The 24,384-nt window shown below is 45.0% G+C and overlaps 1 protein-coding gene across 4 annotated transcripts in view; it reads left to right on the plus strand.

Annotated features, from left to right (window-relative positions):
• Positions 1–24,384, plus strand: part of TTC28 (tetratricopeptide repeat domain 28) — a 935,607-nt gene that overhangs the window by 893,350 nt on the left and 17,873 nt on the right. For all 4 annotated transcript variants that reach the window (XM_063913174.1, XM_063913173.1, XM_063913175.1 and 1 more), the window contains 4 exons: positions 1,741–1,920; positions 2,318–3,038; positions 15,482–15,606; positions 22,116–22,347. In XM_063913174.1, the coding sequence (XP_063769244.1) occupies positions 1,741–1,920; positions 2,318–3,038; positions 15,482–15,606; positions 22,116–22,347 (1,258 nt within the window). The remainder of the gene's footprint in view (positions 1–1,740; positions 1,921–2,317; positions 3,039–15,481; positions 15,607–22,115; positions 22,348–24,384) is intronic.

Here is a 24,384-nt window from a genome sequence, read left to right on the forward strand (position 1 = left end):
TACACAATACAGATTGTTGTTTCCCAGATGCTGTATACATAGTTTAATGTGTACAAATATTATACTTGTATACCTACCTATTCATCACTACTTTCATCTAAACGCCTTAACAGCTGATGGCAGCTTACTACCCTCAAGGTGGGTACACACTGAGTGACCTCAGCTAATTAGCAATCAGCGATATATCGCTGATTGCTAATTAGGGGAGATCGCCAGTGTATACACACTGAACAAAATCAATGTACGATATCGTTCAGTGACATCATCGCCCTCCCTGCCGGACCATGCAGCTCAAAGATATAGTTAACATTGAGCTGCATATTCGGTAGATTAGGGATGAACGAGAATGACCCGCAGGTGCGCACATCGTTCATCGTTCATCCATACACCCTGGACGATATGAACGAAAGATCGTTATCATTTATATCGTCCAGTGTGTTGCCCAGTGTGTACGGGGCTTCAGTCAAAACAGTATAAGAAACTTCTATGGATATGTTGCCCATAGCAACCAGATTCTAGCTATTTTCTTCTAGAAGGTGTTAGATAAATGATAAGTAGAATCTGATTGGTTGCTATGGGCATGTCTCTATCACTTTTTTAGGTTAGGATTATATTAGTTTCTCTTACTGTAAATATATACCACGGATGGGGCTTACATTTGATCATCTTTATTGCTAATTTATCTTAACTAATGGTGATGGATAAAGTGCAGCATGGCCTGTGCGACTAAGATCACAAATCACAATGCACTGAAGATGCATAATGCAAAACTACTCCAACATCAAGTCTACGTGTGTCGGAGGGTATCAAGTTAAAAAGGCCTAATATTGAGAAGTTACTCATTATTCCCATCCCCAATATAACTATCAAATGTGTTGAGGGAAAATGAGCTGGGGGAATGATAGCTTGCCCAACACTGACAATTAATTTGGCTTCCTGTGCTCCTTCATGTAATGCTGCATTGTATTACCTTGTCTGGATAATACAGATGATCGTCACTGTTGGGAGTTTCAAATGCACTCTCAGGTGGAAGCAGAATGGACCCAACCATTATGCTACCTACCATAACGGGTCCATAGGACTTACCTGCCAATGAATCATCACAAACAATAACACAAATTTAGAGGGAGTGTGATCTGTAAGATGAGCAGAAAAGAGTCTGATAGAAGATGTGATCAGCCCTATAACCTAGCTCTGATAATCCTCACAGCTGCCCATTATTGGCCTGATACTTGCTGCAGATGTCATCAGGCCAAACTGTCTCAGCCTCAGGGTTTAGCCCTCTTCCAGGCTGACGGGCAGCCTTCCCTCAGACTTATATATTGTACATTCTGCCTCCACACTACTTTGTGGTTATCAAGTCTATTATTTGTATTATTATTATTATCCTTTATTTATATGGCACCACAAGGGTTCCTCAGCGCCCAATTACAGAGTGCATATGCACATAATCAAAACAGGAAAACAGTGACTTACAGTTGAAGACAATATAGGACAAGTACAGGGTAACTAAGCATAACTACAGCAGTAGACGACATAAAGATTCAAGGTGGCCAAAAAAACTGCAGGATTTGGGCCATTGAGGATTATTAAAGTAAGAAAAGGTTAATCACATGAAGGAAGAGGGCCCTACTCGTGAGAGCTTATATTCTATTTCAAAGCCTTTTATCAAGGCATTTTATTAAACATTATCTATTTGATAAAAGTTACAATTAATATTTTCATATCTCTTCTCCCAAGGGTCTTATGCATTCCAGTGGTCCTGTGGGTAGGCACCGGCAGCTGGTGCTCGTCTTAGAGGGAGAGCTGTACCTCATTCCATTTGCTCTCTTAAAAGGAAGCTCATCAAATGAGTATCTATATGAGCGCTTCTCTCTGATTGCTGTTCCTTCCATCCGATCTTTGAACATCAATTCCAAGGTAAGAGGGAAGTAAATTGTTTCACCTCCGTTCACAACAAATTGTTGATGGCTGTTTTTTTTCTGTTAGATGCATTTCTCATGATTGCCTCCATTTTCTGTCAAATGCTAAAATCCTAAAAGTAGAGGAATAGTCACTCTGTTTTTTCACATGGCAAATATAACTGTATGGCTTTGATCTGTTACATATGTCTTATTTTTCTATTTTAAATTAATCATTGAGTGTAATTTCAGACACATTTATAACTTTTGAAAGAACCTAAAATACTGTATCAAGTCTGCGTATGTTCTCTAAGAGTAGAGGTAAATTCCAAGTTACATTTTGCTGTTTTCATAGAAGTGTTTTGAGTGAAAAAGCAGGTTCCTGATCTTTATAACAATGTATACTTATTTCATAGGCTCACTTGCGGAAGAATGCTCTATTATATTCAAATTCTACCTCAATGGCTGCTGTTATAGGAAATCCTAAACTTCCACCATCAGTGATGGACAGATGGCTGTGGGGTCCAATGCCTTCAGCAGAAGAAGAAGCCTACATGGTGTCGGAATTGCTAGGATGTCAACCTCTTGTTGGCAATTTAGCTACAAAAGACAAGGTCATGAGTGCACTCACACAGGCTGAATGCGTCCACTTTGCCACCCATGTCTCCTGGAAACTTGCAGCTCTAATACTAACCCCAAACAGTGAGAATAGCTCTGGTACAAACAAAAGCACCTTTGGAAACACCTATACCATTCCTGAGTCTTTACAAATGCAGGACGATGCCAGTGACGTAGAAAGTATATCAGACTGTCCGCCTCTCCAGGAATTCCTTCTGACAGCCGCAGATGTCCTGGATCTCCGGCTCCCTGTTAAATTAGTAGTTCTTGGATCGTACCAGGAATCCAGCAACAAAGTTACAGCAGATGGAGTTATTGGCCTGACACGAGCCTTCTTGGCTGCTGGGGCACAGTGTGTTCTTGTTTCTCTTTGGCCTGTTCCTGTGGCAGCTTCAAAAATGTTTGTTCATGCCTTTTACTCGTCGCTCCTAAATGGAATGAAAGCAAGTGCATCGCTCTCAGAGGCAATGAAAACAGTGCAGAGCAGTAAGCAATACTCGCATCCATCAAACTGGGCAGGTATGATAATTACTTTGTGTCTATACTGTACATCATTTTTATTGGATGCAGCTGTTAACCATGTCATTTGTAACAGTGCCTCGCTCCTTGACGTTACATTTGCAGTAAATCTTCCGTTGTCATCACTTGTTGTCACTTGTTACATTGAAAAACTTAAGAGTTGAATATCTTTGACAGAATCTGATTATTATCTGAGAATGTACGGTTTTACAGTCAGTTCTAGAAAACTCTAAGGAATGTCTTTGTTCCAATTCTACTCTGTTCTTATTGCCCTAACGCAGTTAAGTAATTATTCAGACATCATCATCTGTACTCCTCAGCCGAAGAAATTGGTTCTTTTCACCGAGAGTTGATCTGTTTTTCTTGAATAGAAACATCTCGGCTCCGACATGTAGAGAGATTTTTGCCCCGCCAAACATTAATGTGCAAGATTGTTTGATTAGGTGAAACTAGCAGCTGTGTGGTCTTAGTTGGAAATCATTACATTTGCACACTGACCAGGACTCTGCTGTGACTGAAATTCCCAGAGGCCTTTTGAAATCCACCGCAGCCAATCGTTAGAATGTATCATGTTTGAGGCAGCCATTGTGTTGGTTGAACCAACTGAGGGCCAGTGAACACCACTCAGTGATTAATTTTTATGAGGTACTGGTTCCTAGTGATATGATAGACTGTGTTTCATGAATATAAGTACACAAAATGACAACCTTTCCTTTGTGTGGGCATCCACATTGAGGGCTCTGTTTAGTGGCATAGAGCTTGCAAAGTGCCTTCTGAAGCAGAGATTTTGGAGCACATAAAAGTGACACACTACCGCACACGCCAAGTGAATGCAAATATGTGAGAGCCTTTATTAAAGGATGTTTTGACAGACAAGAGGGCCCATGTGAATCTGGTCCTCCATCATGTGCAGCAGACCCCACTATAAGTGCTCTAATGTTGGCGCTGCCATCTTACCAACAATGGGCGTGCTTTAGTTTTGTACATTATTGCACAGCTGCAGGGAAGCGTCTGATCCATACCGTAGTAATGAAATGCAAATACAGCAGGAGGCAAGATTTGAGTGCAGCGTCTGAGCACGCACCATGGGTTCACCATCACAACCATTGGTCATGACTCATGATGGTAGCAGCCCTCGGTCAGTCTGCATAAGCCTAGCTTACTCGGGCTGGCCGTTGGAATCGGTCAGCCGAGTCCAGGAAGTCTGTGTCCGCAATGCAGACCCTGGACCAAGCACACCAGCAAATGGGTGCAACTCACCCCCGTTTTGTAAACTGGAGTGGATCGCTGCACCTGCTACGCACCGAAAATGCTGCAGCATGTCAGTCGTGCGACAGCTAGGGACGGCCGTGAGTAATATCGCAGGATCCATTCTGCACCTAGGCAGACCCCAAACCATTGGATTTTTTACGTAAACCATCGGGTTGCATACAAATGTGAATCAGGCACAATGTTCGTAAAGATGGTGCATGCGCAGTAGAAAGCAAAAGTTCTGGCAGAGTGCAGAGTTTTTGCTGTCTGCTGATCCAGTGTCATATTTAAGAATACATTTTGGAAAGATGGCACTGCCAGGGGCACTTATAGTGGTGTTTGCTACATGGACACACTGGAGATATCTGCTGTGTTCCCCCATTTTCGATCGAAAAAGCAAAAAAGGACTGTTTACTTGCCGAAATCTTGGTCCTGGAAGCTAATGCCATTTCAAAATCGCATAAGGTACCAGGGACGGATCCGTAAGATCCCTCCCCAGCACTCACCACTCCCGCATGCGTTGTTAGCAAACAGCACAAGCACAGTAGTCCAACGGGCTTCTAAGGAGAACTGATCATATCAGCAAACACACCATACCGATGGCCCCTATCCCTACATCGGCATTTGAATACATTCAGACAATCTTATCGCCACAATAAGCAACAATAAGAATTTCTAATTATTGGGACTATAGATTACACTTAGTAGAAGAGAGGGGTGGTGAAAGGTTATTCTTCACTTTAGACAAGAGGAACACTACGAACATATCTGTTCCGACACACATTATACGGGTTGGGCACGAAATGCGGGTGGACAGGATGCCGACACTCAGAATACCGACCACAGCATCTTGGCTGAGAATCCTGACAGGGGGAAAGTACGTATACTTACTTCCCCCATATGGCCCCTTAATGCTCCTTTCCTGCAGCCTAAACCTAAGCCCCCCCCCCCCCCCCCCCGCAGCCTAACCCTAACCCTCCCTGGGGTTGCCTAAACCTAACTTCCCCTTCCCGCAGTCTAAAAATAGTCCCCCCTCCCCACAGCTTAATACTAACCCTACCCCCGCAGCCTAAACCTAAGACCCCTCCCCCGCATTTTATCTCTCTCCGGCGACTCGGCAAACAATCATTCAGGATTGCGGTTGTTGGGATCTCGGCACCGGTGTTCTGTACCTTGCCGGGATGCCAGCACCGGCATTCCGAGACGTGCCGGGATTCCGACCGCCATGATCCTAACCGGATCCCCATTATACATATGTTCAGTTTCCTCATTTTTATTGGCAGACACTGTGGTGGTAGGCGGCAGTGGTATGCAATTGTAGGTTAGTCCGCACGGCAGAAGGCTTAACCAGTGGGTGGTTTATTAACCAGGTAGAAACAGGTGCAATTAACACAAGGTTAAGGATACAAGGATTAGACAGCTGCACCCAACAACTTAATGGTTGTGCTGGACATTGTGGTGCGCCAGTGTAGTATACTCTATGTACTTATGTGCGGTGGCAGCAGGATGCTTATTATAATAAGCAGTGATGGCACGATGTAATAAGGGGTCCCACTAGAGGGGTGTGGTATGTTAGACTGGCGGTCAGCATACCGACGCCAGGATTCCGGCAGCAGAATCCCAGCAGGGGGGTGCAAGTGCAACACTGCGAGCTCAGTGGCGACCTGCGGTCGCCACTGGTTCTATACCCACTCTATGGGTATCGTGGACACCCACGAGTGGGAATTGTCCCTGTTGGTCGGCATGCCGACTGTCGGGATTGTGAGAGAGCGGGATGTAGGGGGAGGTTATGTGACCGTCGGTCTCATGAATACATCCTCCACTAGAGAGCGCATTGCAGAGGTTGCGTCTGCGAGGAGAGCCTTTAGGTCCTATGCATATTGCTGGTAAAATGCGCTGCCTCTAACAATTTATAGATCGCCTTGTCCCACTAACACCATAAGAAAAATGGGTCATACCTAAAAAAAAGACAGTTCTTACTTGTACCATGATATAGAATGACTGGATACATTTTGTTGATATAAATAGTTTAATAAAGAAGAATGAAACAACAGATGGCGATACCAACAAACTATAAACATATATATTAAACTGTAACCTATTATCACTAATTCCCCTTTTACACTGGGCTTCTTACCTGGGATACATATCGCCATGATGACCTGGGTGTTGTTTCAGTGTGAAATGCTCAACTAAGGTTATGTGTCCTGGGTCTCAGCCAGCTTCCTGGAACCGACCCAGGTAGGCTGCAGTGTGAAAGGCGCCTCCTGGGCTACTCGACACAGGTCCCGCTAAAAGGAGCTCTGTGTTTGATTGGGAACACTGGCATATGGCAGTCACCACTCACTTTTTATGCCCACATCTTTGTCCACCAAAAAAAGTCCCCTTCTGATGACTCACATGTTTTGCAGGGCAGACACAGGTTCAGTGTGAAAGGGTTCGACCAGAGAAAACCTGGGTCCAGGGTGCAGTGTGAAGAGCTGTAACATGGGTTGAAACAGTGTTCAGTATCCAGGATTTGACTGACAGCTTCCATGTAAAAGGGGTATACCTAATTAGGTGCGAATTCCATGAACTGGTGTGGTCTTTGCAATTAAGCTTGTGGATTTAAAGTGGAAATAACAGTGGTGGCTGCTGCTCGTGGGCGCACACCACACATTTATTTATGTACTCTGTTAGGTGCTGTGGAACCCTTGTGGCGCTATATAAATAAACTATAATAATAATAATATATGTTCTGGCTGCCTTACCTCAGTGATCAGCAGCACTCAGCTTGTCACTCTTTCCTCTATAAGCCCGCCCCCGGATACCTGTGAAACTAGCCAATGGAAGTCTGGGGGCGGGATTATAGAGGAAGGAGAAGTGAAGCTGAATGGTGTGTCCCGGGTGCAGCGGCGACTTTAAAACGCACATCGCTGCTAATGCCCAAGGTAAGGCAGCTAGCACATATATTACATACAATGCATGTACGTTTATATTTGCTAACCCCAAGCATCCCCCCCTTCACCATGAAATATGTGGTATGCCCTGCAGACCATGGGCAGTAGAAGCCACTGGTCAATCATTTAAAACTGGGTTTTGCCTTTTACATTTTTATTGGTGCTTTAGAGCTACTGTACAGACTTTATTGCTGAGATTTACGGAAATTGCACCTTTTTGCATATAACCCTAAGGGTGACTTTAATTAGCTTTTAGGATGCATAACTTACAATTTCGCACAAGTTCCTGTACCCATTGTATCAAATCAGAGAGTCGTCTTCATGAATATGCTCTAGACTGTGCTCTATGGGGGTCATTCCGACCAGTTCGCATGCTGCATTTTGTCGCAGCGGTGCGAACAGGTCGAAACTGCGCATGTGCAGCAGACGCATTTCGCGCGCGCGCGTCGTTGCCCGCCGACAGCCGTCACAGGGCAGCGACACCGCCAGTGGAAAAAGTGATCGCAGCAGCGATCGCAAGAAGACTGACAGGCATGAGGCGTTCCAGGGCATCAACTGACTGTTTTTCCAGACGTGGTGAGGCGAACGCAGGCATGTCCAAGCGTTTGGAGGGCGGATGTCTGACGTAAATCCCGGAACCTTCGTCGCAGGATCCGTCGCACACAGGGCCGGATTAAGCCTTGGGAGTGCCCGGGGCACTTTAGACAGGGGGGCCCCAGTGGAGGGGGCAGGGGCTGTATATAATTGTGCATACCTCCCAATATAACCCATTCCAGGAGAGACAAATGCTCTTTACATGGACTTCCCTCTTAATATATGATTGGTGTCACCTATGTTGAACTACAGTATTTAATTGATAAGAAAGGTGTTTTAACACAGGTATTGCAATCATAACTTAAGAAGGAAGTCCAGGTAGAGAGCACGTTATCCCTCCTGGAATGGGTCATGGTGTGAGGTATGGATTGTGTATATTAAATTTAGCCCAATGGTGTATATTAGATTTTAACTAATAGTTTAATAATGCCAGGGTGCTATTTATAGCTCCACCTAGTTGAAAGATAACTATTTTATAAAATGTTCTTGTAGTGGAACAAAAACAACTTACACAACCTTAAAACACACATAAAAATAAAATCTATAATTTATCTTGTCACATCAAGAATAGCAGCAGCCTCTGTACTACTTACACACTGGACAGGACTCAGAAGGACTCTCTGTGTGTGTTTCTCTCTAGACCCTCATTAAATAACAAGTTATACAGTACTCAGACACCCAGGTGTGGAGAGAGCTGTAAGTGACACAGGGAGCCCCCCCTGTGTCACTTACAGCTCACTCCACCACACTATCTCCACTCTGGTCAGAAAGTTCCGTCAATAGTTCATGAAATCTAATACTTCTGTGTCTCTACCTGCACTGTATACTGTCCTGCTCACATTCTGGCTGTCTGGATTGCTGCTGCATTAGAAGGAAAGCTACTGATGTCAGTGTGCTCTGGGCGGGGGGCCCCCTGTCAGAGGGGGGCCCGGGGTACAGTATGCTCTGCATCCCCCCCTTAATCTGGCTATGGTCGCACAGGGTAAGTAACTGACCCTGGTCTTGTTTTGCAGGAAACTTTTTTAGCATAGCAGGGCTGCACAAGCGATCGCAGCCCTGCTATGCTAAAATACACTCCCCCATAGGCGTCATCTAGTTGATCGCACGAGCAGCAAAAAGTTGCTACGTGCGATCAAATCGGAATGAGGGCCTATAATAGCTATAAGTAGATATATTTCCCTCTCCTGTTACAAATAACCAGTAAATGGTTGTGTGTTCTGTGCGTGAAATGATACAGTAGCATTGTTACAGCTCTTCATATGCAGCAGTAACGAAACCAACTCTCTAAGGCAATCCTGAAAGTTCAGCCTATTAAATTATTGATCAGTATGCTTTAGAGCTGTGAGATTCTTGTGCACTGCTTCTCATATGTAACTGAAACATAATGAGACTGAAAAGGTTGTAATCAATATTTCAGTATAACAAGTTTATTAAGTTAAAAAATAAATGAAACATTGCACACTAAGAATATTAAAAAAAATCATATTTACTAGATAAATACCAGATATACTAAATAGAATACCTTTTATGCTTCAGTGGTAATAATTACATAAATATGTCATAAGCATTATATTGCATGTCTGTCTTGTGTAGTACTGTATGAAAAAGGATTGGTTAGTGAGATGTTACAGCTTTATTGGGGAAGATAATTGATTGCTTAATTTTGATCAGTTGTAATTATTGATACTGTGGACAGAGACTGTGCCTTGGTGTCCTATAATAACTGCAGACCATTACTTTTCTGCAAGTAGCTTTTAAAATCTTTTTACAGAAAAAAACCCCTGTGAATTTGCTAAGAAGCAGCAAGTTTTACACAGGACTGACCTAAAGTCACATAAGTCAGCATTTATTGCTTCCCTTTATAAGTCACATTTATTAGTTTAACCAAATACTTAGTTCCACATTGTTCTGAACATATACAGTGCTCCTGGAAAGTATTCACAGCACTTAACTTTTTCCACATTTTGTTATGTTACAGCCTTATTCCAAAATGGAATAAATTATTTTTTCCCCTCCAAATTCTACACACAATACCCCATAATGACAATGTGAAAAAAGTTTTTTTGAGACTTTTGCAAATTTAATGATAAAAAAAAAACCAAGAAATCACTTGTACATAAGTATTCACAGCCTTTGCCATGAAGCTCAAAATTGAGCTCAGGTGCATCTTGTTTCCACTGATCATCCTTGAGATGTTCCTACAGCCTAATTGGAGTCCACCTGTGGTAAATTCAGTTGATTGGACTTGAATTGGAAAGGCACACACCTGTCTATATACGGTCCCACACTTGTCTGGGACAACACATGTCTGAGCACAAACCAAGCATGAAGTCAAAGGAATTGTCTGAAGACCTCCGAGACAGGATTGTCTTGAGGCACAAATCTCTGGAAGGGTACAGAAAAATATCTGCTGCTTTGAAGGTCCCAATGAGCACAGTGGCCTCCATCATCCGTAAATGGAAGAAGTTCAGAACCACCAGGACTCTTCCTAGACCTGGCTGGCCATCTAAACTGAGCAATTTAGGGAGAAGGGCCCTAGTCAGGGAGGTGACCAAGAACCCAATGGTCACTCAGACCTACAGCATTCCTCTGTGGACAGAGGAGAACCTTCCAGAAGGACAACCATCTCTACAGCAATCCACCAATCAGGCCTGTATGGTAGAGTGGCCAGATGGAAGCCACTCCTTAATAAAAAGCACATGGCAGCCCACCTGGAGTTTGCGAAAATGCACCTGAAGGACTCTCAGACCATGAGAAACAAAATTCTCTGGTCTGATGAGACAAAGATTGAACTCTTTGGCGTTAATGCCAGGCATCATGTTTAGAGGAAACCAGGCACCGCTCATCACCAGGCCAATACCATCCCTACAGTGAAACATGGTGTGGCAGCATCATGCTGCAGGGATGTTTTTCAATGGCAGGAACTGGGAGACTAGTCAGGATAGAGGGAAAGATGAATGCAGCCAGAGCCGGCCCTAGGCATAGACATACTAGGCAACTGCCTAGGGTATTTGGTATGCCTAGGGGCACCAGCAGCTCCTGCTAATTAAAATGATATGCAGCATGCCTATATTCTGTGTGTGACTGTGGCTGAATATGCATACGAAATGCTACATTACAGTGTATTCCTGGAAATCACTGTAGAGTAGCATGTTGTATGCAGATACAGCCACGGTGTGGTGTGGTGTTATGTGAATAAAGAGCAATTCAGTGTGATGTAATGTGAATAAGTGGCACTACTGTGAGGAGTAACGTATATAAGGTAAAGTGGTACTACTATGTGATGTAACGTGAATTAGGAATACTATCGCATGATAAAATATGAATAAAGTTGCACTACTGTGTGGTGTAATTTGAATTGGGGGTATTATTACTAGAGATGAGCGGATTCGGTTTTACTCGGATTTACTCGGTTCTCAAAACGGCATCTTATTGGCTCACGGATGTCACGTGTTTTGGATAGCCAATCAGATGCCGTTTTGAGAACCGAGTAAATCCGAGTAAAACCGAATCCGCTCATTTCTAATTATTACATGGCCATGCCCCTTTCCAGCAAGAACACACTCCTTTTTGGGCTGTAGGCTGAATGTACGCACTGTTCCTATTTAAAATATAGGGGGTAGGAGCACCAAAATGAGGACTGCTATGGGTGAGGGGTGATGGTGCTGGGAAAGGGATGCAAGGTCAGAGGAGGAACTAGTGGCGGAGCTAGGGGGCACCAGCCAAAATTTTGCCTAGGGCATCATATTGCTTAGGGCCAACTCTGAATGCAGCAATGTACAGAGACATCCTGGATGAAAACCTGTTCCAGAGCGCTTTTGACCTCAGCCTGGGGCGACGGTTCATCTTTCAGCGGGACAATGACCCTAAACACACAGCCAAGATATGAAAGGAGTGGCTTCAGTACAACTCTGTGAATGTCCTTGAGTGGCCCAGTCAGAGCCCAGACTTGAATCCAAATGTGCTGCAGAGAGGAATGGGCGAAACTGCCCAAAGATAGGTGTGCCAAGCTTGCAGCATCATATTCAAAAAGACTAGAGGTTGTAATTTTTAATAATTAAAAATAAATAAAAATCTCAAAACAACTTTTATCACGTCGTCATTATGGGGTATTGTGGGTAGAATAAAAAAATGTGGAAAAAGTGAAGCGCAGTCAATACTTTCCGGATGCACTGTATATCCAAATATGTATATGTGTGAATATATAACAAACAAAGAAATCTGCGGCACTCAAGGTCTTGTGTAAAAGTCAGGTATATTGGAACATCAGAAAAAAGTCCATCAACGTTTCGGGGACTTCAACCCCTTTGTCAAGATGTGTGCAAGTCACATGCACACATCTTGACAAAGGGGTTGAAGTCCCCGAAACGTTGATGGACATTTTTCTGATGTTCCAATATACCTGACTTTTACACAAGACCTTGAGTGCCGCAGATTTCTTTGTTTGTTGTTGGATTCTAAACTGAGGGCACCTGGGCATTTCTGGATTTACAACTAAGTGCCGGGCTGTTTCCATTGTGTGTGTGTATGTATATATATATATATATACAGTGTGTGCATATATATATATATATATATATATATATATATTACCACAGCATGATGGGGATACATGTAACTGATGTCTACTGTACTTACAATACCAATTAAAATGGAAAAGCCACATTAATTGTTTTCATGTTGTGTTTCAGTTCTATTCTACAAATTAAAAGAACATAAATTATTCAGGCCCATTCTGCTGGATGTGGATGGAATAATCTCAGTATACTGTCACCGGCAGACATTTTTTTTCGGCTGGCCAAATGTTTCTGAGAATTCACTAGGCTCCATTTCCTTATTAATATCTAGTTATGTAATGCCTTCCAACCATTGGCGTTTCTATAATGGGTGCAGTGTGTGCGCGCACACGGGCCCCTGGGTCCAGGGGGGCACACACCGCACACACTGCACCCATTTAATATACTTACCATTCCAGAGTTCCGTGGCGACTGCCCTCTAGTGCAGACATAACTCACATGGAAAATGGCCGCCGAGGCCATTTCCGAGTGATTTGCGCAGTAGAGTCTGGCAGTATGCCAGAGTCTACTTGCTGTCGGAGAGGAGGGGGCCCGCGACGGAGGCTACACGCGGGTTCCCTCCTCTCTTAAAACGACCCTGCTACCAACATTAATACAAGCAAAATTGAGACAAAATATGCCATTCTCCAAATATGCCCAAACTCAACCCAGAAACTTCCACCTCTGTGTGAAACCTGTCCACTTTAGAGAGCAGAACACTTTTTAAATTTCCATACATTGGGGCTGTCCCGCCAGGACAGTTGGGAGGTGTAATGTAGGTGACAGGTGCTCATAAGCTATAAACTCCAGTTGAATCACGCTTCTAATATTTTTTCAGCAGAGCATTTCTTACAGGTTTTATAACATTTAGGACCTGAGTTGGATGGAAATTGGGCGCATGTGCTGCCGCATTGCATGAATGGAAATAATGTGAATATTTAATTGTGCGCATCCTGCGGTGCCGTCGGCCTCTAGCCTTAAGCTTGGTTTAGTACTAAGGGCTATATTTTCTGAAGGTCAATTTTCATCTATTTTAAATTGATCTAAATTGATGCTGTTGTTCAAAAGCTAAATCTATATACTGACTTACAGCCTACACCGTATAGCAGTTCCATCTGCACACCCTCAGCGCGAAACGCCCCCTTACAGGAGAAGAATGCCTCTTCAAATGCTTGCGTGCAGCCTTCTAATAGGGCGCAGTGCACCCTGTGCCGGCCCTGCCCCCCTAAACACATGATGTCTTGCCTTGGGGACAGGGTTCTGGGAAGTAGAACTCTCATAGCAGCTCTGCAGTAGAGCTACTGTCTGCATTATTTATTATTTATTTATTACCAGTTATTTATATAGCGCACACATATTCTGCAGCGCTTTACAGAGAATTTTTGGCCATTCACATCAGTCCCTGCCCCAGTGGAGCTTACAATCTATATTCCATATCACATGTACACGCACACACATTCACGCTAAGGTTAATTTGTAGGGAGCCAATTAACCTACCTTTATATTTTTGGATTGAGAGAGGAAACAGGAGTACCCGGAGCAAACCCACGCAAGTACGGGTAGAATATACAAACGCTGCACAGTTAGGGCCATAATGGGAATCGAACCCATAACCTCAGAGCTGTACTGCATGGTGCCATTACATGTGCTGTGAAGGGCAGCATATACTGTACACCTGTTAGCAGGTATATATTTAATATATGCTATAGGGCAGACGCAAATATATGCTGATAGTTATGACTTGCCACAAATGAGGAGCATATGCTGTCCATACAGATCTGATTGGGTCCTAAGATGCATGCAGCGCTGCAATTCTTAAAGGGCCCTACACACTTAGCGATTACGATGGTCGATATGAACAATATTGTTCTCATCTCTTCCAGGGTGTATGCATCAACGATGAACGATGCACGTCCCCACATTCATTCATCGTTGATCTATCCTCGTTTATACATGCAAGTCAATTTGGACGTTATACCTATATCGTCCAAATTGGCGATATATATGCTGATAGTTATGACTTGCCACAAATGAGGAGCATATGCTGTCCATACAGATCTGATTGGGTCCTAAGATGCATGCAGCTCTGCAATTCTTAAAGGGCCCTACACACTTAGCGATTACGATGGTCGATATGAACAATATTGTTCTCATCTTTTCCAGGGTGTATGCATCAACGATGAACGATGCACGTCCCCACATTCATTCATCGTTGATCTATCCTCATTTATACATGCAAGTCAATTTGGACGTTATACCGTATTTTTCGGACCATAAGACGCACTTTTTCTCCCCAAAAATGTGGGGGGAAAAGTATGTGCGTCTTATGGAGCGAATAAGACGTGTTTGCGGGTAGCGCCGGCGGGTAGCGGTGGGTCCTGGATGCTGCTGCTGCGCTGTCATCAGCAGAGCGCAGAGCGCCCGCATCTCAGAGCCCATCTCAGCAGCAGAGCCGGCATCATGTGACTCCCCCGCTCCCCCTCACCTCCTCCCTCCTCAGGAGTGCACCGCGGGCAGCGTTAGCTGAGAGCCTGGACGCGGGGAACCACTGGTACTGTCAGTATATGTGTGTGTGTGTGTGTGTGTGTGTGTGTGTGTCTATGTGTATGCTGGCTCTGATGTGTGTATGTCTCTGTATGCTGGCTCTGACAGAAGGCTGCACTGTACAGAATCCTTGTAGGAGTCTGAGAAATCACACAGAAATATCTCTTAGAGGATGGTGAAAACTAGGGAGGCAGCGCAAGGATGATAAAGCAGAAATGGTTCAGAATTTTTTTTCCCCAGTTTTCCTACTTTAAAAACTAGGTGCGTCTTATGGTCAGGTGCATCTTATGGTCCGAAAAATTGGCCATCAATATCATCCAGTGTGTAGGCAAACATCGATGATGGAAAAAACGACCAACAATAATATTGTTGGTCATTAAAATTGTTAAAATCGCCCAGTGTGTAGGGCCTTAAGTCCACTATTATTTATTATTGAGCCATTTGCTATCAACTACAACTCTGCATCAGCCCCTGTACTTCTATAGTTTCTCGTCCGTTTTTGCATTACTCTGCTTTGACATTCATGACTTTTAACTGTCCGCTTAACCTTACTCCACAGGATTCATGCTCATTGGAAATGATGTGAAGCTCAACAGTCCATCATCACTGATTGGTCAAGCCTTATCTGAGATTCTCCAGAACCCTGAGCGCGCTAGAGATGCCCTAAGGGTTTTACTGCATCTGGTAAGACTGATTCTGTGAAATGCTGTTATTTATTTATTTATTAACTATTGTAATGTTTTATAAATGAAAATATGATTTTAATACCTACCGGTAAATCCTTTTCTCTTAGTCCGTAGAGGATGCTGGGGATGCTTCAAGAACCAGGGGGTATAGACGGGATCCGCAGGAGACATGGGCACTTTAAGACTTTAAATGGGTGTGTACTGGCTCCTCCCTCTATGCCCCTCCTCCAGACTCCAGTTATAGGAACTGTGCCCAGGGAGACGGACATTTCGAGGAAAAGGATTTATTTAACGTTTTTAATTAAGGTGAGATACATACCAGCTCACACCTCAAACCACGCCATACAACATGGCATTCAACAACAACGCATGCAACGACATAACCAACAACAGTCACAGACTGTCTGAACTTAACTCAACATGACCGTAACTACAACCAAACTGCAGATACAGCCCGCACTGGGACGGGCGCCCAGCATCCTCTACGGACTAAGAGAAAAGGATTTACCGGTAGGTATTAAAATCCTATATACTCATACGTCCTAGAGGATGCTGGGGATGCTTCAAGAACCATGGGGTTTATACCAAAGCTCTAGAACAGGCGGGAGAGTGCGGATGACTCTGCAGCACCGATTGACCAAACAAGAGGTCCTCCTCAGCCAGGGTATCAAACTTGTAAAACTTTGCAAAGGTGTTTGATCCTGACCAAGTAGCCGCTCGGCAAAGCTGTAATGTCGAGACCCCCCGGGCAGCCGCCCAGGATGAGCCCACCTTCCTGGTAGAATGGGCCTTCACCAATTTCGGTAACGGCAATCCAGCCGTAGAATGAGCCTGCTGAATCGTATGACAGATCCAGCGCGCAATAGTCTGCTTGGAAGCAGGAGCCCCAATCTTGTTGGGCGCCCACAGGACAAACAGAGACTCTGTTTTCCTAATTTGAGCCATTCTTGCGACATAGATTTTCAAAGCTCTGACCACATCGAGAGACTTTGATTCCGCCAAAGCGTCAGTAGCCACAGGCACCACAATAGGCTGGTTTACGTGAAACATAAGGAAGATTAAATAGGGACTTTTGTGAGACAAAGCCGCCTATTCAGAGACCCGCCTTGCGGAAGCCAAGGCCAACAACATGACTACCTTCCAAGTAAGGAACTTTAACTCAACCTTACGCAACGGTTCAAACCAATGAGATTGCAGGAACTGCAACACCACATTCAGATCCCAAGGCGCCACTGGGGAGGTTGGATGTGTAGTACCCCTTTCACGAAGGTCTGAACTTCTGGAAGGGAGGCCAATTCTTTCTGAAAGAAAATCGATAAGGCCGAAATTTGTACTTTAATTGAGCCCAACTTTAGGCCCGCATCCACACCAGCTTGTAAAAAATGGAGCAAACGCCCCAGCTGAAATTCCTCCGTAGGAGCCTTCTTGGATTCACACCAAGACACATATTTCCTCCAAATATGGTGGTAATGCTGTGCCGTTGCTTCTTTTCTAGCCTGAAGAAGTGTGGGACTGACTTCACTGGGAATACCCTTCCGGGCTAGGATTTGGCGCTCAACCGCCATGCCGTCAAATGCAGCTGCGGTAAGTCTTGATACACGCACGGACCCTGTTGTAACAGGTCCTCTCGTAGAGGAAGAGGCCAGGGATCTTCTATGAGCAACTCCTGAAGATCTGGATACCAGGCCCTCCTTGGCCAGTCTATAACAATGAGTATCGCCTGAACCCTTGTTCTTCTTATGATCTTTATCACCTTTGGAATGAGTGGAAGTGGAGGGAACACATATACCGACGAAACACCCACGGTATCACTAGGGCGTTCACCGCCATCGCTTGAGGGTCCGTTGACCTGGAACAATATTTCTGAAGTTTCTTGTTGAGGCAGGACGCCATCATGTCTATTTGAGGAATTCCCCAATGACTTGTCACTTCTGCAAAAGACCTCTTGATGAAGACCCCACTCTCCTGGATGGAGATCGTGTCTGCTGAGGAAGTCTGCTTCCCAGTTGTCCACTCCTGGAATGAAGACCGCTGACAGAGCGCTTGCATGTTTCTCCGCCCAGCGAAGAATTCTCGTGGCCTCGGCAATTGCCGCTCTGATCCTTGTTCCGCCCTGGCGGTTTATGTACGCCACTGCTGTTATGTTGTCTGACTGAATCAAGACGGGCATACCGCGAAGAAGATGATCCGCTTGCAGAATGCCGTTGTAAATGGCCCTTAATTCCAGAATGTTTATGTGCAAACAATTTTCCTGGCTTGACCATTTTCCCTGAAAATTTCTCCCCTGTGAGACTGCTCCCCAGCCTCGGAGACTTGCATCTGTGGTCACCAGGATCCAATCCTGAATCCCGAACCTGCGTCCTTCCAGAAGTTGAGAACTGTGCAGCCACCACAGAAGGGAGATCCTGGTCCTGGAAGATAGGAATATTTTCCGGTGCATGTCCAGGTGAGACCCGGACCACTTGTCCAGCAGGTCCCACTGAAACACCCTGGCATGGAACCTGCCATACTGAATGGCCTCGTAGGCCGCCACCATCTTCCCCAGCAACCGAGTGCATTGAAGAATCAACACTCTTGCCGGTTTCAGAATCTGTTTTACCTTGTTCTGTATTTCCAGAGCCTTTTCCACTGGAAGAAAAACGCTCTGTGATTCTGTATCCAGTATCATACCCAGGAACGACAACCGTGTTGTCGGAACCAACTGTGATTTTGGCAAGTTTAGGAGCCAACGATGTTGTTGCAGAATCGTCAGAGAGAGTGCAACGTTTTTCAGCAATTGTTCCTTGGATCTCGCCTTTATCAGGAGATCGTCCAAGTACGGGATAATTATGACTCCCTGCTTGCGCAGGAGAACCATCATTTCCGCCATAACCTTGGTGAAAATCCTTGGAGCCGTGGACATACCAAACGGCAACGTCTGAAATTGGTAATGACAATCCTGAACAGCAAATCTCAGGTATGCCTGATGTGGAGGATATATGGGAACGTGTAAGTAGGCATCCTTTATGTCGACCGACACCATAAAATCGCTCTCCTCCAGACTGGAGATCACTGCTCGGAGAGATTCCATCTTGAATTTGAATCTTTTTAGAAAGAAATTGAGAGATTTTAGGTTCAGAATCGGTCTGACCGAGCCATCTGGCTTCGGTACCACGAACAGACTCGAATAAAAACCCTCCCCCTGTTGTGACGGGGGTACCGTGACAATGACTTGATTTTGACACAGCTTTAGTATCGCAGCGCAACAACCTCTCTTTCTGGAAGAGAAACTGGCAAGGCCGATTTGAAAAATCGGTGAGGGGGCATGTCCTGAAACTCTAATTTGTACCCTTGGTCTACTATTTCTAATATCCAAGGATCCAGGTCCGAGTGCACCCAGACCTGACTGAAGAGCCTCAGACGTGCCCCCACTGGTACAGACTCCCGCAGAGGAGCCCCAGCGTCATGCGGTGGATTTGGTAGAAGCCGGAGAGGACTTCTGCTCTTGGGAACTTGCCACAGCCGGTGACCTTTTTTCCCTTCCTCTACCTCTCGCAGCAAAGAAGGAGGAGCCTCGTCCTTTCTTGTATTTATTGGGCCGAAAGGACTGCATCTGATAGTGGGGCGTTTTCTTCTGCTGTGCAGCAACATAAGGTAAAAATGACGACTAAACCGCGGTAGCCGTAGATACCAGGTCAGTGAGGCCGTCACCAAACAACGACTCCATCGCCTTCTTAGAGTCAGCATTCCATTGATGAAACCACAATGCTCTCCTTGCCGAGACTGCCATGGCATTGGCCCTTGATCCCAAAAGGCCAATATCCCTTACAGCTTCTTTTAAATATGCTGCAGCGTCCCTGATATGACCTAGAGTCAAAAGCACATTATCCCTGTCTAGGGTATCTATCTCTGCCCACTTTTCAATATCGCTACTCACCGATGCCGAAGCAACGGCAGGCCTGAGTAGCGAATCCGTAGTGACATAAATGGATTTTAGTGTATTTTCCTGCTTACGATCCGCAGGATCCTTTAGGGCTGCCGTGTCAGGAGTCGGAAGCGCCACCTTTTTGGATAGACGCGATAAAGCTTTGTCTACCGTGGGGGTTGACTCCCACTTTTCCCTGTCCCCAAAAGGAAACGGATATGCCACTGGAATTCTTTTGGGAACCTGTATCTTCTTGTCAGGATTTTCCCAAGCCTTTTCAAAAAGAGCGTTCAGTTCATGAGAGGGAGGAAACGTTACCTCAGGTTTCTTTCCTTTATACATACAGACCCTAGTATCAGGGACAGCAGGGTCCTCTGTTATATGCAACACTTCTTTTATTGCCACAATCATGTACTAAATGCTCTTAGCCAGTTTTGGATTCAATCTGGCATCACTATAGTCGACACTGGAATTAGAGTCCGTGTCGGTATCTGTATCTACTATCTGGGTAAAAGCACGTTTCTGTGACCCCGAAGGGGTCTGAGCTTGTGACAATGCATCCTCCATGGATTTTCTCCATGTCTGGCTCTTAGACTTAAATTTATCAAACCTCTTAGACAACCGAGTCACATTTGCATTCAGAACACTCAACATATTTACCCAATCATCTGTTGGCGGTGCCGACACAGTCACTCTCACAGTCTTTTCTGTCCCCACTCCAGCCTCCTCCTGGGAAGAGCACTCAGCCTCAGACATGTCGACACACACGTACCAACACCCACAACCACACTGGGGCTATAGGAGACAGACCCACAACAAAGCCTGTTAGAGAGACACAGAGGGAGATCTGCCAGCTCACAACCCAGCGCCTATCCCGGTACTGAAGCGAGTATAAAGACTGCCCAGACCTGTTAGCGCTTTATATTATATATCAATTAGCACCAAATCACTTGTGCCCCCCCCCCCCTTTGCACCCTGTTACCTGCACAGCGGTGTGGAGGTCAGGGCCAGCGTCACTGCAGCTTCTGTGAAGAGAAAATGGCGCTGGTCAGAGCTGTGTGGGCTAAGCCCCGCCCACTACATGGCGCGCTTCAGTCCCGCTTAAATTTATATTTATACTGGCGGGGGTCCCTTAACTAGTGCCTAGGCACTGTTTTAACTTATGCCAGTGCTGTTTGAGGTCTTCATGCTGCCCAGGGCGCCCCCCCTGCGCCCTGCACCCTGCAGTGCCGTGTTATGTGTGGGAGCATGGCGCGCAGCGCGGCAGCTGCGCGGTACCTCAAACGCGTCTTCTGCCGTCACTGAAGTTTTCTGATCTTCTCATACTCACCCGGCTTCTGTCTTCTGGCTCTGTTAGGGGGGTGACGGCGCGGCTCCGGGTACTAGCAGCTAGGCGGACCAAGTGATCGAACCCTCTGGAGCTAATCGTGTCCAGTAGCCTAAGAAGCAGAGCCTTTGAACTCAGAGAAGTAGGTCTGCTTCTCTCCCCTCAGTCCCACAATGCAGGGAGCCTGTTGCCAGCAGGTCTCCCTGAAAATAATAAACCTAACAAAAGTCTTTTTCTGAGAAACTCAGGAGAGCTCCTCAGTGTGTGACCAGTCTCTCTGGGCACAGAATCTAACTGGAGTCTGGAGGAGGGGCATAGAGGGAGGAGCCAGTTCACACCCATTTAAAGTCTTAAAGTGCCCATGTCTCCTGCGGATCCCGTCTATACCCCCTGGTTCTTGAAGCATCCCCAGCATCCCCTAGGACATATGAGAAAATGGGTGCGTCTTAAGTTGTGTACACCGTCTTAATGATCAGTATGTTGCAAACCCGCCAGCGGGTGTATACGCGATATGTCTGTGAACAGACATCCCGCACAGCCAATTGGCGATATAGCGAAAGATGTAATGACACATCTGGCTGTGTGTATGGGCGTTTCGCTGACCGGCCATACACATGCTGTGGGGACTGATGTCACAGCTGAGCCCATCCAGTTGGATGAGAGGACCGACACATAGATTGGCACGTGTGTATACTTACCTAAATTGTCTACTCTGTTAGCGCCATGGCGGGTCCACCCACATGTCTGTCTGGTGTCTACCCAGTCTTAGGAATAACCATGTTACTTCGAAACCTATGCTTTCTGAAATAGTAAATTGGATAGGTACTTACTGTAGTGTTATTTGCACTATATTTATTGCAAGGAATAACATAACCCATACTTGGTTTGCTGACTTATCTATGAGTGCTTTGCCTTGCTTATTGCATTTCTAATGTCCTGGTGGTAGATAATTCAGAGATCTCAGTTGCATATATTTGCAAAGATATGGTAAGCTTCCAGGCAACTGAGATCTACCACCGTGTAGTTTTCACATCTTGTTGTTGATGTCATTTTATGTTCTGGTGGATTCTTGTTTTTTTGTGTCTAAGAATAACCCCTCCCTTTCATGCACTTGGATGACATTACTAATTATATTGACCAGCTACCAAAAAAATTTTTTATTGCACTTCTAATATCCTTACATAAATCCTGGTGTCAGTTGTTATACTCATTCTGATATTTCCCTGAAAATATTGATCACATATACAAACAAACCATCACTTTTATTCTTCTACAGGTTGAAAAGTCTTTACAGAGGATTCAGAATGGACAACGCAATTCCATGTACACTTCCCAACAGAGTGTGGAGAATAAAGTTGGAGGAATACAAGGCTGGCAGTCACTGTTAATGGCTGTAGGATTTCGACTTGATCCGCCAGCAAGTGGCCTTCCCGCAGCAGTCTTTTTCCCTACATCTGACCCTGGTGATCGTCTACAACAATGCAGTACAACCATACAATCTCTCTTAGGTAACATTATTTGTAATTCACATATCCTATACAACTGTATGTAGGAGACCATCTGACTTCAATACAAAAATAAACAGATGGCTAGATATAGTCTGCTGCATCTTAATTAAGGATGCGTAACCAATGTAAGACAATGCCATGCATTGTGTATCCTTAAAAAGAAGTTGCAATAGGAGCAGTGTAAAACGCAGTGAATTAAAAAAACAACCCATATTTGTGCCTACTCTCCAGTGATTTGTTCTGTTTCCTGCAAATTTTTTTTTTTTTTAAAGGAGAATTTCACATATATATAAGATAACAAGAGTTCTAGCTTTAATAGTGTAACATTATTAAAATAGTTATACAACAAAAAATCTACAGTTCCACTAAAGACATAACTAGGGGATACAGGGGAGTTGAACTTACACCAGATTGCATAGCGTAATAGACCCAAAATTGCTCTGCATATGCTCAGCAAAGATTCTGCAAGCATATGCCGATTGTGTAGATCTGGCACGTACACCTGTATGTGCATGGCAGAACGGGGGAAGGTAAGTGCAGCCTGACGTTTGCTAAGTACAGTACTTATTTATTTATTTATTACCAGTTAGTTATATAGCGCACAACAATTTTGCAGCGCTTTACAGAGAATATTTGGCCATTCACATCAGTCCCTGCCCCAGTGGAGCTTACAATCTATATTCCCAGCCACATGTACACGCGCACACATTCACTCTAGGGTTAATTTTGTTGGGAGCCAATGAACCTGCCAGTATATTTTTGGATAGTGGGAGGAAACCGGAGTACCCGGAGGAAACCCACGCAAGTACGGGGAGAATATACAAACTCCACACAGTTAGGGCCATGATGGGAATCGAATCCATGACCTCAGTGCTGTGAGGTAGTAATGCTAATCATTACACCATCCGTACTGCCCGAGTATGTATGAGCGGCGGTAGTACATACACACTAAGCCGATATGACGACCATATCGCTCAGTGACGTCACACCACAGCCAGACCGTGCAGGCAGCTCTTGGACGACGGTCCAAATTGAGTATACATGCACCACCGACACCAAGGGTCATTAACGACCTGCGATGCGGCGCATCGGTCGTCATCGCCGGCATACACACTTGCCGAGAAAGTGAACAACGTCGCTCAGAAAGGGCGAAAATGAGCAACGCCTTTCAATTTATCGGCAAGTGTGTATGCACCTTAAAGATGTGTTCATGTAATTGTAAACAGATCAGCAACAGCACAGAGATGTGTATACTGTCCGCTGTTGATGGTAATGGCGATTGCCAGCTGCTTTCTTCATTTCCCGTGCATATACAATGTTATGTTCTAACTATAGAAACCGAGAAATTAACTTGCGATAACAACCAAATGGCCCATCCAGCCTGCCCTTTAAAGTTAAGGAATTAGCATTAGGGCATAAGGCAGAGGTTCCCAAAGCGGTCCTCAAGGCACCACAACAGTCCAGGTTTTAGGTATATTCATGGCTCAGCACAGATGGTTAAATCAAATTGGCTAAGGTGCTAATTAACCACTTGCCTGGCATGGTCGCATCAGATGCGACCATGCCTGCAAGTGCTCTATCTGACCTGGTTGCACAGGATGCGACCAGTCAGATAGAGAGTGTTAGCAGGGGCAGGGAATTGAAACTTCCCTCCGCTGTTGCTGTCAGAGGGACTGGAAGGTCCCTCTGCCTCCCTGCACTCTCCCCTACTGTTTGCCGTGCTGCCGATCACTGCTGATCGGTCAGCGTGGCAGGATCCCCCCCTCCAGCGGCTGCAGACAATGGCAGCCGCTGGGGAGTGTAAATTAACCCTCCCAAGCCACCCCCAGACCCCCCCTGTATACCTGGAGGCTGTCCCGGCTTTCAAAATGAAAGCCACGATCATCGCGATGTTCCGATGGTCACAATGTTCCCGATCGATGTTTGAAAATATATATATTTAAAAAGAAAGAAAAATAAATAAATATATATATATATATATATATATATATATATGTATATATATATATATATATATATACTAGGTGATTCATCGCG

The sequence above is a fragment of the Pseudophryne corroboree genome, chromosome 1 (assembly GCF_028390025.1).
Source record: "Pseudophryne corroboree isolate aPseCor3 chromosome 1, aPseCor3.hap2, whole genome shotgun sequence".
Taxonomy (NCBI): domain Eukaryota; kingdom Metazoa; phylum Chordata; class Amphibia; order Anura; family Myobatrachidae; genus Pseudophryne; species Pseudophryne corroboree.